Source organism: Oryctolagus cuniculus, chromosome 9, assembly GCF_964237555.1.
Source record: "Oryctolagus cuniculus chromosome 9, mOryCun1.1, whole genome shotgun sequence".
In the NCBI taxonomy this organism is placed as follows: Eukaryota; Metazoa; Chordata; class Mammalia; order Lagomorpha; family Leporidae; genus Oryctolagus; species Oryctolagus cuniculus.
The window spans coordinates 38,979,605-38,992,355 of NC_091440.1; the positions used below are offsets into that span (position 1 = coordinate 38,979,605).

The 12,751-nt window shown below is 43.0% G+C and overlaps 1 protein-coding gene across 10 annotated transcripts in view; it reads left to right on the top strand.

Moving 5' to 3' along the window:
* KLF12 (KLF transcription factor 12) overlaps positions 1 to 12,751 on the top strand; it is a 519,070-nt gene that overhangs the window by 416,559 nt on the left and 89,760 nt on the right. For all 10 annotated transcript variants that reach the window (XM_070048724.1, XM_070048722.1, XM_070048719.1 and 7 more), the window contains one exon: positions 5,697 to 5,759. In XM_070048724.1, coding sequence (XP_069904825.1) covers positions 5,697 to 5,759 — 63 coding nt within the window. The remainder of the gene's footprint in view (positions 1 to 5,696; positions 5,760 to 12,751) is intronic.

Here is a 12,751-nt window from a genome sequence, read left to right on the forward strand (position 1 = left end):
CCATAGCAGAGAGCAAGATCAGAAGTGGAGCAGTTGGCACTGAAACCAGCACCCATATGGGATACCGGCACTGCAGGCAGCAGCTTTGCCCACTGTTCCACAGTGTCGGCCCCCATTGTAAACTTGTAGAGAGCTGGCAATATAAAAGGTTATGTTAGTTCATTTTTTTGTTACTATAAAGAAATCTTGAGGCTGGGTATATATACAGAAAAAGAGGAGTCACCTGTGCTTGTGAGGGTTCTGGCTGCATCGCTTCAAGGCAGGTGGCGGTATATAGGTGAGAGCACAGGCAGGAGGGGCAGGGAGCCTCACAAGACAGGAATGCAGGGTTTGACCAGGGAGGGGCTAGTAATGACGTAAGCCCCATCTCTTAAAGTTCCAACCCCTCTATTTTGTTGTTTTAAATGTCTGTCTGTTTGTTGGAAAGGCATAATGACAGAGAGATAGAAATCTTCCATCCACTGTTTCACTTCCTTAATGCTCACAACAGCCAAGACTTGGCCAGGTTGAAGCCAGGAGCTAGGAACTCCATCTGGGTCTCCATACAGGTGATGGGGACCGAGCACCTGAGCCATCATTTTCTGCTTCTAGGATGCATTAGCAGGAAGCCAAACAGCTGGAACTTAAACTGGTGCTCCAGTACGGAATATAGGCAGCCTAAGCAGAGGTTTAACGCGCTGTACCACGACACCTACCCTGCTACTTCATTTTTTTGCATCCTCTGGGGTTGGGCAAAGGCAATGTGGATGAGTATATAAGTATTGGATGATAATCTGGAGTGGAATACATCAGATATACCTGGGCTCAAGTCCTCACATACTGTTCCCTAGCTGTGCAACCCTGGAAGTTTGTCCAACTCTTCAAAGCCTATTTTCTTGAATATAAAATTGGGACAGTAAACAATATGAGGGTAAGTTAAGATCATATATCTGAAGTATTTAGCATGGTGCCAGGTATATATTAAAGACTCAGTACGTGGGGGTAGGTTTTTATTGCTATGAGTAGTGTCTTGTTCTTGAATGGGGCATAACTGAAATTCTATGTAATTTCATAAACAGAAGATGGATTTTTAAATAAGGAACAGAAAAACAAAATGGCAGACAGTAGGCGCTGACATAGGTTTCCATTCTTCTTGCTTTCCATGTGTTGATTTCTCTTGGTAAAGTCATTTAACCTACTTTGTAAGACTACAGACTTTGTAGAACTGCTTTAGGATCTTCCACACGCCCATCCCTTCCTGTCTGCCCTGCACTGCTTGTGGTCATAGCTAACAGCCACTACTGCCTCCTGGGTTCTCAGCACTGTGCTAAACATTCCATAGCTAATACACTTGTCACCTGTGGGGGCTTGCTTGCCTTGATTCTTTTTCGCCAGTGGAGTAATGAAGTACAGTTTAGTGAGATGAACCTAGGAATAGGAAAGCAAAGTTTATTAAAGTGCATTCCAAAGGTAGAATGGGCCAAAGGAGAGAGCATGTGGCACCTTTTATTCCCAGTTGGGAATTTTCATCCCTAAAGCCTAAGGGTGTTGACGAATGATGCGGCCATGACCTTATGACATTTGTGATTGACATCTGGAAATTGGGTAACATTGGGATCCCTGTGCATGTGGCTATCAAGTAGACTTTTCTGGTTTTGCCGAGTTCACATTTTATCAGGATACTTCAACCACAAGTTAAATCAGAGTGGGTGGTCTTGGGTAGCACCTGTGTGGATAGCCAGGTCCTTGGTTTCACCTCTGGAGGAGGGTCTTGGGGCCCCTCCCCATTCATTCATGTCTACTTACCTGCCTGACAAACTCATTTAAATCTCACAGCCCTAGGAGGTGGGCACCACAATCCCCTCTGTCTGTACAGATGGGGCAGCTGAGGTAGACAGAGGTTAAGTAACTTGCCTGAAAATAACATTGTTGGTAAATGGTGGAACAGGAATTCAGTCCCAGGCAGGCTGGGGAGAGTCTGCACTGTTAACCACTTCATCCAAATTCCACTTGGGTGATAAGATTGCACTGCCATTGTCACAATTTTTCTGGGGTGCAAATAGTAAAGAAGTGGGATTAGGGCCCTCCAGCAGCTCAGGAGTGGTCTTTCCGTGGTGTTGGGGATCCAGCTTTCACACCGTACCTCTAGCCATCTGCCATCCAGGTAGACTGATTAGATCATTGAGAAGCAAAGTGATCCTTTTCTTTAGATCAACTAATCATTTAGATACAAGCCTGGAGGGTTTGGTTCTTGGGTGCTTACACCCAAAAAAGGAAGAGTCATTTTTGTATTAAGACATCTAAAATTTTCTCGCATGCTGCACAGAAAAGCTAAATTAAACCCTGCGTTGGTAAAATTATAAACCTGCAGTCTGCCTCAGATGAGTAAGTGTATATAAATAGAACAATTGGTATACATGGCCTTAATGGTTTAACTTCCTTGTTCTCTGTATAATGTAAATCAGCAAATGTGAGCATTTTCATCTCACATAAACTGTCAGTCTCAGAAGACCACATTGTAGTTTTCAATACTTGTTACATAACAACCAAGATTGCCCTTTTCTTCAGCCTGATGTATTTTTTTTTTCTTTCTATATCCAGCAGTTAGTATGAAGGCCTGAAACCCTTAGTTACAGAACAAAGTGGCTTAGCAGTAATGGAGCCTGTGTGAGGCTAAGAGAAGAATAATGAACACTCCCTGCAAGCTTCCTGCCTAGATGCAGGTGCAGGAATCAGGAGGTCATGAATAATGTATGACATGCAGATTAGGTGGTGGTTTCTCCTACTGGGGTTTTGACTTTGCTACCTGCCTGGCTGCTGTCTGTGGAAAGACAGCAGGCAGTGGCCAAACGTGGCACAGTTTAAAAACTGAGCTCATACAAACACTGCACAGCCTTTTGAAGAAATGAATTTTAAGGGACAGCTGAAGTACAAGCCTGTGGCCTGCTTTATTGGGTGAAGTAAGCTCCAAGTTACCATTGTACTCCCTTTGCGGGGGGGGGGGAGGTTAAAGCTCTTCCGATTTTCCTTTTTCAAATAAGAAAGCTTAAATTATCTGGTCCTCCATAGAAAACCAGAAATTCTTTTCCTAAGACTTCCACGGAGTTAGTTATCTGCCCGAGACTGCTAAACCATTGAGATATTATCCAGTTGTAGTATTTGATCTATGGAGCAATGAAATTTTCCTAAAAGATATAAATACCTAGAGAATATTGTAATTATAGATGAAAGAGGCCCATTTTTCTCCCCTGATGTATGCAGTAAATAGCATCAATAAGAGAATATGTCTGTCATCAGACTTCTCCTGGTGGGATTGTCATGATGAAAAGAAATACTTTCTGCGGCCAGGGTTAAGGAGGAGGCAATAAAAGAGATAAGCATTTAAAGGATAATAGAGTGAATTAGCGAACTGTGAGTATTTGGGGCTGATTACTCCTGACAATTTTATTTAGGATTCTGATCCCCCGGTGAGGGTGTAGAGAAAAGTTTAGGAGGATTTCCTCTGTTTTCCCTTGGGTCCAGGGGCTTTAACTGCAGGGGGATTTGTTTTTTCCTTCTGATACCCATTTGAAGGATTATAGTTTAGGCAGACAGGGAGAAGAGAAGGGGGGGAAATTAGTATTGCTGCCTTTTGTGTGCAATTCTTATGCATTTTTATGGCATGGTTTTCCTCTCTCTCCCCCAGTTTGGGGGACTGGCTTGCATTTCTAGCTGAGTCTGTCCCTTCCGCTAGGCCCCAGTTTGGCTGCGTGCCAAGACCAACAGGTGATCCTTGTAGCTGCAGAACAGCAGGAAGTGGGCCGTGCTTGAATGAGACAGTTCACCAGAGGGGCTGTCTGGCCTCTCTCCATCTTCCCGCATAATTAACACCCCCTCCCCCATGCCGAGCAGAAAATCTGTGCTGAGCGGCTCAGCTGCAGAAGCCATTGAGAAAGGCTGTGAGGAAAAGAATGTTAATAAGGGATGTTGGCAGAAATAAGCCCGTGGGGGTGCAAAGCGCAGTCTGGTTCCGGGTGTAGGGGAAGACAGTGGTTGGCCCTTCGGAGGGGCTGCCACTGTAGTATCAGTTTCTGGAATCATTTCCCCTTGCTAAGCACCTATGGAGAGCTGAGCTTCCTGTGAACCTGGGAGCTGTTGGTTCTACCTGGGCTTTCAGACCAGTCCTATTCAGGTGCCTGCTTGCTTGCTTTCTGGCTTTGTAAAGAAGAGTCAGGTTTGATGCCTAAAGAGTGAGGATAGCTCAAGCTAAAGCCCCTCCGAGCTCGGAGAGCTGAGGACAGGTGGACCGGAGCCGGAAGTGGGCTGCCAGGAAGCAGGACGAAGGGCGCATGGTTTTGCCCACGGCTGACTCACAAGGAGGTGGAGGCTCAGCGGTTGGTCCCCGATTGGAGGAGAGCTGCATTTCCTGGACACTGCCAGCTATTTCCAGTCTGGAAGCTTGTGAAACAAATGTATTCTTCACAAGTCTTCCTCTGTCTGGCTAAAGTGGTGAACTGCTTTTGTTTCTCCCAAAGCCAGGCTGGGGGAGTCACTTGTAGACTGCCTCTCTCCTAGAGGTAACTGTTCACCCTTGCTTCCTCCCCCATTGCCACAAAATCTGTTCCTGGACACCTGGCTGGAATGACTGTCCTAGGGCTTTAAATCCAGATGGTGACTGAAGAAGTGGGCGCTTAGGCTGTCTCTGTGTACCCCCTTTTAGGGACTGGTACTGGGCTCATTGAGGGCATGTGTCATGTCTTTCCTAACATGTACCTCCCCCTGTGTCTGGCAGGCATTAGGTCTTCAGGAACTGCTGGACCAAATGCATGCATCAGTTTATGAAACTTTTGGGCCAGCTTATGGGAGCCCTCATAGTGAACATTATGACAAACCTTTGTTATTTCTTTTCAGATTTATTTATTTATTTGAAAGGCAGAGTTATAGACATAGAGGGAGAGACAGAGAGATATACCATCCTCTGGTTCACTCCCCAGATTACCCCACCCCCATGGTCAGGGTTGGACCAGGTCAAGGCCAGGGGCCAGATGCATCTTCCAGGTCTCCCATGTGGGTGTAGGGGCCCAAGCACTTGGACCATCTGCTGCTGCTTCCCCAGGTACAGTAGCAGGGAGCTAGATTGGAAGTGGGGCAGCCAGGATACGAACCAGCACCCGTACAAGATGCTGGCATTGCAGGTGACTGATTAACCTGCTACACAACAACACCAGCCCCAAACCTTTGGTGAAGAGGGGCTGGTGTTTCAGTGTAGTGGGTCAAGCCACTGCCTGAGTCACAGTCTTCCCATGTGGGCATCAGTTCAAGTCCCAGCTCCCCATGAATGTTTCTGGGAAAACACCAGAAGAGGTCCTTGGGCTCCTACACCCAAGGGGTGACCCAGAAGAAGCTCCTGGCTCCTGGTTTTGGATCAGCCCAGCTCCAGCCCTTGGGCCATTTGGGGAGGAAACCAGCAGATGGAAGATCTCTCTCTCTCTCTCTCTATCTCTCTATCTCTCTATCTCTATCTCTGCAGGGGGATTTAACTGCATCCATTTGCTAAGGTGATCAAGCAAATCTAAAAGCGATGGTCTGGAAACAAGAATACCAGGGTGTTTTGTTTTGTTTTCTATTTTTTTGTTTGTTTTGTGGGGTGTTTTTTTTTTTTTTTTTTTGCCTTTTTTATTCACTTAGGAACAGGAATATGCTTTTCCAATGACCAGATGTCTCTTATCTACCTACAGGGTACATCCATCCCCAGTATCAAGGGTCCGGGGAAATCGAATGAATAATCAGAAGTTTGCTTGGTGAGTGTACAGTTATGACTGTTTTTAAGTAATGAGTATATGCAAGTCTCATGGGAAATTTTAATAGACCTGTGTTCAAATCAACAGAATGAAACTTGCTTCTCTGTAGACACTGCACTTCTGCAAATCGCACAGGTAGTATCTGTTTCCTCTGAAAGTTCTAAAGCAATGTGATAGAGTTACTTTCTTTTTTTAAAAATATTTTATTTATTTATTTATTTGAGAGGTAGAGTTACTGACAGTGAGAGGGAGAGATGGAGAGAAAGATCTTCCTTCTGTTGGTTCACTTCCCAAATGTCCGAGCTGTGCCAATCTGAAGCCAGGAGCCAGGTGCTTCTTCCTGGTCTCCCATGTGGGTGCAGGGCCCAGGCACTTGGGCCATCCTCCACTGCCTTCCCGGGCCACAGCAGAGAGCTGGACTGGAAGAGGAGCAGCCAGGACCTGAACCAGCACCCATTTGGGATGCCAGTGCCTCAGGTGGAGGATTAACCTACTGCGCCATGGTGCTGGTCTCAATAGAGTTCCTTTCTAGCCAAAACTCTTCGCCCACCAGGAACCAACATTTTTTTCTAGCAGATATGAGCCAATTTTCCAAGATTATCAATGGTTGTCTTTTAAAGAATATTTCCTTGATCTAGGACATGATAAACCTCTGAGTGAGGTTTAGCCAACCACCTAGATTTTTCTGACACAAATTTAAGCTGTAAAAAAAAATATTTAGTTATTTATTGGAAAGGCAGAGAGACAGAGATCTTCCATCGCTTGGATTGTTCTCCAAATGCCCACATCAGCAGGGGCTGGGCAAAGTCAAAGCCAGGAGGCAGGAACTCAAATGGAGTCTGCCATGTGGTGCAGGCACCCAAGTATTTGTGCCGTCATCTGCGGCCTCCCAGATGCATTAGCAGGAAGCTGGATCAGAAGTGGAGCAGGGACACAAAACCAGACACTCTGATGTGGAATGCCGGCATCTTGATCAGTGTCCTAACCACCATGCCAAACAGCTCCCTTCCAACTGCAGCATCTTAAGATTTCCACACTTAATCCATTTTATTAATTTTGATGGTTACTATTTAGGTGATTTGTTTTCCTGGCATTAGCCTTAAATACCTTGGGGTTTTGGTTTGTTGTTTTGAGAGATGTTAAGATCTTCTTTGGGGGCTGGCTGGTTAAGCCACCAGTTTGATGACAGCATCCCATATGGGTGCCCAGCTGCTCCACTTCCCATCCAGCTCCCTGCTAATGCAACAGGAAAAGCAGCAGAAGGTGGCCCACATGCTTGGGCCACTATACCCAGGTGGGAGACCCAGAAGAAGTTCCAGGCTCCTGGCTTTGGCCATTTGGGGAGTGAACCAGAGAATGGAAGGTCTCTCTCTGCCTCTCCCTCCCTCTTTGTAACTCTACCTTTCAAATAAATAAAAAACAACTCTTTATAAAAAAAATCTTTATTTCTTGGGTGAGATCGCAGAAAAGGACTTACCAAAACAACCTAAAAGGTTACTTCAACCATAAAATACCGATTCTTTAATCTTTAATGGGATAACTTTGTTTCACAAATGTATCATGTGAAACAAAATAAAATTAGTGTAGTCTTAAAGTCTGTATTTTTTTATGTTACTCCATTCCACAAAATTAACATTTCAAGAGCTAATGCATCATTAAAAAGAAAAAATGAAGAAAGGAATAAATAGAATAGAAAAAATTGAAATGTGTGCTTTATTAAAAAATGAATGGAAATTCACAGATCTCTGTTTTATTTCCTTGACTTGTGCTTGGAATGGGATTTTGATTAGAAGCTGTGGCTTTTTTTTTTTTTTTTAAGTATGAGAAGATGATTACCAAAGATTGGGCTTCCAAATTAATTTTATTCCTAAATCAGGATTATTTTTAGACACAAAATAATGACACTTTGAATTTGAATGGTGCCTAATCAGCTCACCTCCCTTCCCCCATTAAATCTAATTAACCCTCACAATAGCTCCGTGATGTTGTTAAATATTATGCTTTTCTTTTTCACCGAGGGAAAAGTGGAGCACAGAGGATGCAGCCCTGTGCGTATACACTGCCTAAAAGCTGGGGCATCCTTCCTGGCCTCTCACAATTGCTAAAGCCTGTTGTCCCCTGTGAAACCTGGAAAGCCGGGGTCACTACACAGAAGGAAAGGGAGAACACAGATCCATTCTCGACCACATGAAATTCCTATTCTTTCTCAGTGCAGGGCATATTGTACTACAGAAAGTTCATTCCATCTATAGACGATGAGGTGCTCCAGTGAGCATAGAGCTAGTGCGTCCAGTACGCAGTTGTCCATCGTTAGATCCAGGTGCTACAACTTGATTCTCAATGGCTACATGTGAAGCAGTGGGCAAGTACAGCATTTTTGCTTCCATTTTCCTTTCTGGATGGCTGGAGTAATGATAACTTGTTCCTACATAATTCATAGCATGTTATTTGGCTAGTGAGTTTAAACCGCTTTTATCTCTAAAGAAGTAAGCCATGAAAAACAAAAAGGATTTTTACTACCAGCCTTGAGAAAACTCTTATTTATTCAGCAACATTAATTTACAGTCTCAGGCACTATCAAAAAAAAAAAAAAACACACTAGTTTAGAAAGATAAATAAAGCACTGTTTCTATTCTCAAGGGGCTAGCTGTCTTAGAGAGAGAGAGAGAGAGTGAGTGTGTGTGTGTGTGTGTGTGTGTAAGGGGGAGGGGGGGCACGCCTTAAGCCCTAGTGCTGTCATTTCCTCCCTGAGTGTGTGTATTAATGGTGCGCACATGCATGGTACAAGATAAGCACACAGATAATACAATGTGGATAGTGCTTTAAGGAGATGTGTTTATTCTAAGTTTCCAACTCTATTTGAGACCAGTTTGAGAGGAGCATGGGAGGGTAAAAATGGGAAGGAAGAAGGCTTGTCAGATAATCCATTCCAGACAAGAAAGCTTTGGAGTGAAAGACCTAGAATTAGTAGGAAGAGCAGAGTTGAGCGTGTATTTCTGTTATAGACTGAAATACACATAAAAGACCTAGAGACATTTCTAAATTAACTGCAGTAGGAGCACACATGGATTTAATAAGTGAACTCTATTTGGTCATGAGTTAGCTAGAATATCTATAATATATACTGCCTGGAATCATCCCTTATGTAAATACCATCAAATCACCAGGCTGGGAAAAGGCGCGTGAATCACCCAGCATCTCCATCTCATGAAGGGATAAACGCTTGTTACTTCTTTGTGAAATATTGGCTGTGAAAATACAGAAAGTTTCAATATTCATACTAGCAACAGGGAGAAAGGGAAAGTGATAGTTGGGGTTCATTTTATAGAATTAGATGTCCAGTGCAACTAGCTTGGCTCCGGCTTCTGTTAGATCCACAAACACTATATATGATAGTTAGGAACAGTGTTTCTGTGAACTTGGGTTAGCAAATGCTCCAGTTAAAAAATATTGTTCATTCAATAAGCAATTTAAGTTCAGTAAAAGATGGAAAGGCTTGAACTTACACATTTAAGTTTTTCATTGGTAATGCATGAGAATTGATAAATCATGAAAGTCAATGCTGACTTTCACTATCAAATCAGTGTTTTGCATTGTAAAAATGGTTTAAAATTGTAAGTAGTGTTTTTCTTTGCATCATGTTGGTATGAAAAGTGGCATCTTTCTGGCTGGCATTGCAGTGCAGCAAATAAAGCCACCACCTGTGACACCAGCATCCCATATTGACCACTGGTGCAAGTCTTGGCTGCTGTGCTTCTGATCCAGCTCCCTGCTGGTGCACCTGGGAAGGTAGTGGAAGGTGGCCCAAATGCCACCTACATGGGAGACCTGGGTGGAATGCCAGGTTCCTGGCTTCAGCCTGGGCAACCCCTGGCTATTGTGGCCATTTCAGAAATGAACCAGCTCACTTACTCGCTAGCTCTCTCTCTTCCTCTCTGTAACTGTGCCTTTCAAATAAATAAATAAATATTTAAAAAGGGATAAAGAAATACAGTAGGAACTTCTTGCAGGGAGTATTAGCACCGCAATAAAAAAATTACCAGACCATTGCACAACACAGTTATTATTTAACTAATCAAAGGTGGCAGTGCAGGCCAGACATAAACTCTGTTCATTGGAATGTCTCTCCTCCCAGTGCCACCACACTCAAGGAATATTTGCTGATTTTAGGAAGCCTTTAGGGTACAGCCGTGACAAATTCATTCTGTATCTCATGCATCAGGCCTCTCCTCTTTTCTTCACCATTGACCCTAAGTGAAGATAATCACCCGTTCTTCTCTACAATAACAGTTGGTGGGGAGGAAAAAAAATCTTTTTCTCCTACCCACCTTAGGTTCTTGGCTGGAGCCCTGCAAATTAGAGGCATAAAAGAAATATTGACAAGAGAAAAGTAAAAAGAAGTTCAGCATGTACATTTTATAGACAAACACCTAGAATTAAGCAACTTGCAGAAGTGATTAGAACTTGGGCTTATATAGCTTCTTAACAAAAGAACAGTAATTCTTTTGAAGAAATGACTATAGGGAAGAGACGTTGAACTTTAAGAGGAGCAGATTGTAGGAAGGGAGATATATGGGGAAGCTATGGGAGATAAGTCCTGGTTAGTAGGATTCGTTGTATAGGTTCCCATGGTGCCATCTCTGGGCTGATAGGAGAGGTTTCTCCAGTCATTCAGAGCCACCTTGCCCTTCATAGATGGGGAGAAGGTAGAGGGTTTTTCTTGTGTCTGCTGCTTTGTAGTTGCTTTCAACTCGTAGAAAGTCTTACACCAAAGTGGCACGTTTTAAGGATGGCGTTCTGCTACATTTCATGACTATGTATCTTTCTTAGAGCATTTGCCTCTCTTTTCTCCTGTTTAGAGAGTTGAATGTGAAGATACAGTTTTGTTCTTTGCAGATCTTATTGCTTCTAGCCATTCTGATTTCACATCCACTGGAGAGTGGTTATTTCCAACCCACGTTGAGACTGTTTGGGGGTATAATGAGGTCGGAGCAGAACAGGAAAGGGTATAGTGAGAAACATCTGTGAACCAAACATTGAAGTTGATTTAGGGTCCAAAAATGTTCAGAATCAGTGTGCCTGTAATGAAAACATGCCCATTTGTGTGAACTCTTCTTTCACTGCCTGCGCCTTTCTTCCCTTCTCTCGACTTTGTACTTCACCCTGCGTCATTCCTAAAGCTCGAAAGGACTTACCCATGTATGCTTGTTCGGTGATGGTGGTGGTAGCGATTGTATGTAAAACATCTGTCAGGAGCTGCTATACAACAGGGGTAGTAAGCATCGCATAATAAAGAATTTAGGGGCTATTTATACAACGACAGAAAATAGAGCATTATTAGTAAAAATTGTCATCAGTAAAATAGAAGTCATTTTCTTTAGCCAACTGGATGCTGTTACCATTAGTCTCAATTGTAATTTATGTCTTACCGACATGACTGGGGTTTCATGTAGCTATGTGCGCAAAAAGGTCCCAGTTTGAAGAGTTTCTGTGCAGATTATGGTGCATTGTGGCTGTGAATCACATTTCACATTTGGATGGGAATAAAATTTGTGGCACCCTTTCACACTTCGAAGGCTTAGTGTTGGGTACACAGTGCTGCAGTGAACTTAAATATTTACCTACATACAGTTACAAATGTTAGACATGACTTCATGGAATCTTTTTCTGGGGATATATAACTAGTATGAATTTTTTCATAAAAATAAGAACATTCCTTCTTGCTTAAACCTTTTTCCTTAATAGAGGAAAGTGCTGAAGTTATTGATGTTGGAAATCTCTCAGAAAGCTGAGGTAGACCCAGCCCTCTACAAAAGCACAGAGCATTTCCAAATTATGAATTTCAGAGCAGGAAAAGAAATGTAGGAATCATAAATCAACTCAATCTCCACACTTTACGTGTATAGAAGTGGAGTCCCCTCACCCCAGACAAAATGTTACATGTCAAACCTAGGCATATATCCAAGCCTCTGCACACCTGTCCAGGAATCATTCCACCCAGTGGCAGGTGACTCCCTAGATGGAGAGGCAACAGAAATGCAAAAGATGCAATAGGATGGATGTTTAATTCATTACAAGCTAAGCAGATGGCTTTTGCCTGGGAAACTCCTGTTAGATTGATGTGATGAGAGAGCAGGAGAAATAGGAGAGGTTTAATGAAGATGTTGCTGCACTCCTGGCCAAAATGTCAACTTATCATCTTGCAGATCCTCACAGACTCGTTATTTATGGATAATATTGATTGTGTTCTTTGAATTACCAGTGTCTGCCACTGTCTTGCTTCTCGACTTACAGAGCAAAAAATTAGGATGTTATGTGTCAACTTTATATGTGAAAATTCCACTGCTCAGAATGCCTGGCCTTCATGGGGTTTTTCATCCATTTGTGTTGGGTGTTAGCAAATCAGTAACAGGAGGTTGCCCTTAGGTTTGGATTGAAAGTGCTCTCTCTCTCTCATGTTCAGTAACAGATTCAGAAACTGGGTCACAGTTGATGTAACCATGAACCTGTTTGCAAGGTCTCTGTAGACATACTGAAGCACATTAACAGCCTTTCCAGGGTGATGAATTCACATATTTTTTGAATTTAATAATTGTAGAGTCAGCAATTAAATTCTTCAGTGACTACAGTCACCTTCTCATCAATGTCTCTACTCAAGAGTATCCAAGCACAGGATGAGTATCCCTTGTCCAAAATACATGAGACCAGACGTGTTTCAGATTCGGAATCTTTCAGGTTTTATAATATTTGTTATCGACTGTACCAACTGAGTTTCCATAATCCAAAAAATCTGAAATCTAGAATAGTCTGAAATCTTAAATACCCTGAAATTTGCGACTTTTATTTCTGAACATTTCAGATTTTGGATTTTTGGGTTAGGGATGCTCGTTCTGTACAGAGGGCTTCAAAAGGCTCATGGAAAAATGCAGGTAAGAGATACAGCAAATCTCCCAGGAGCTTTATGAAGCCTTGGTATTATGTTTGTGCCGATG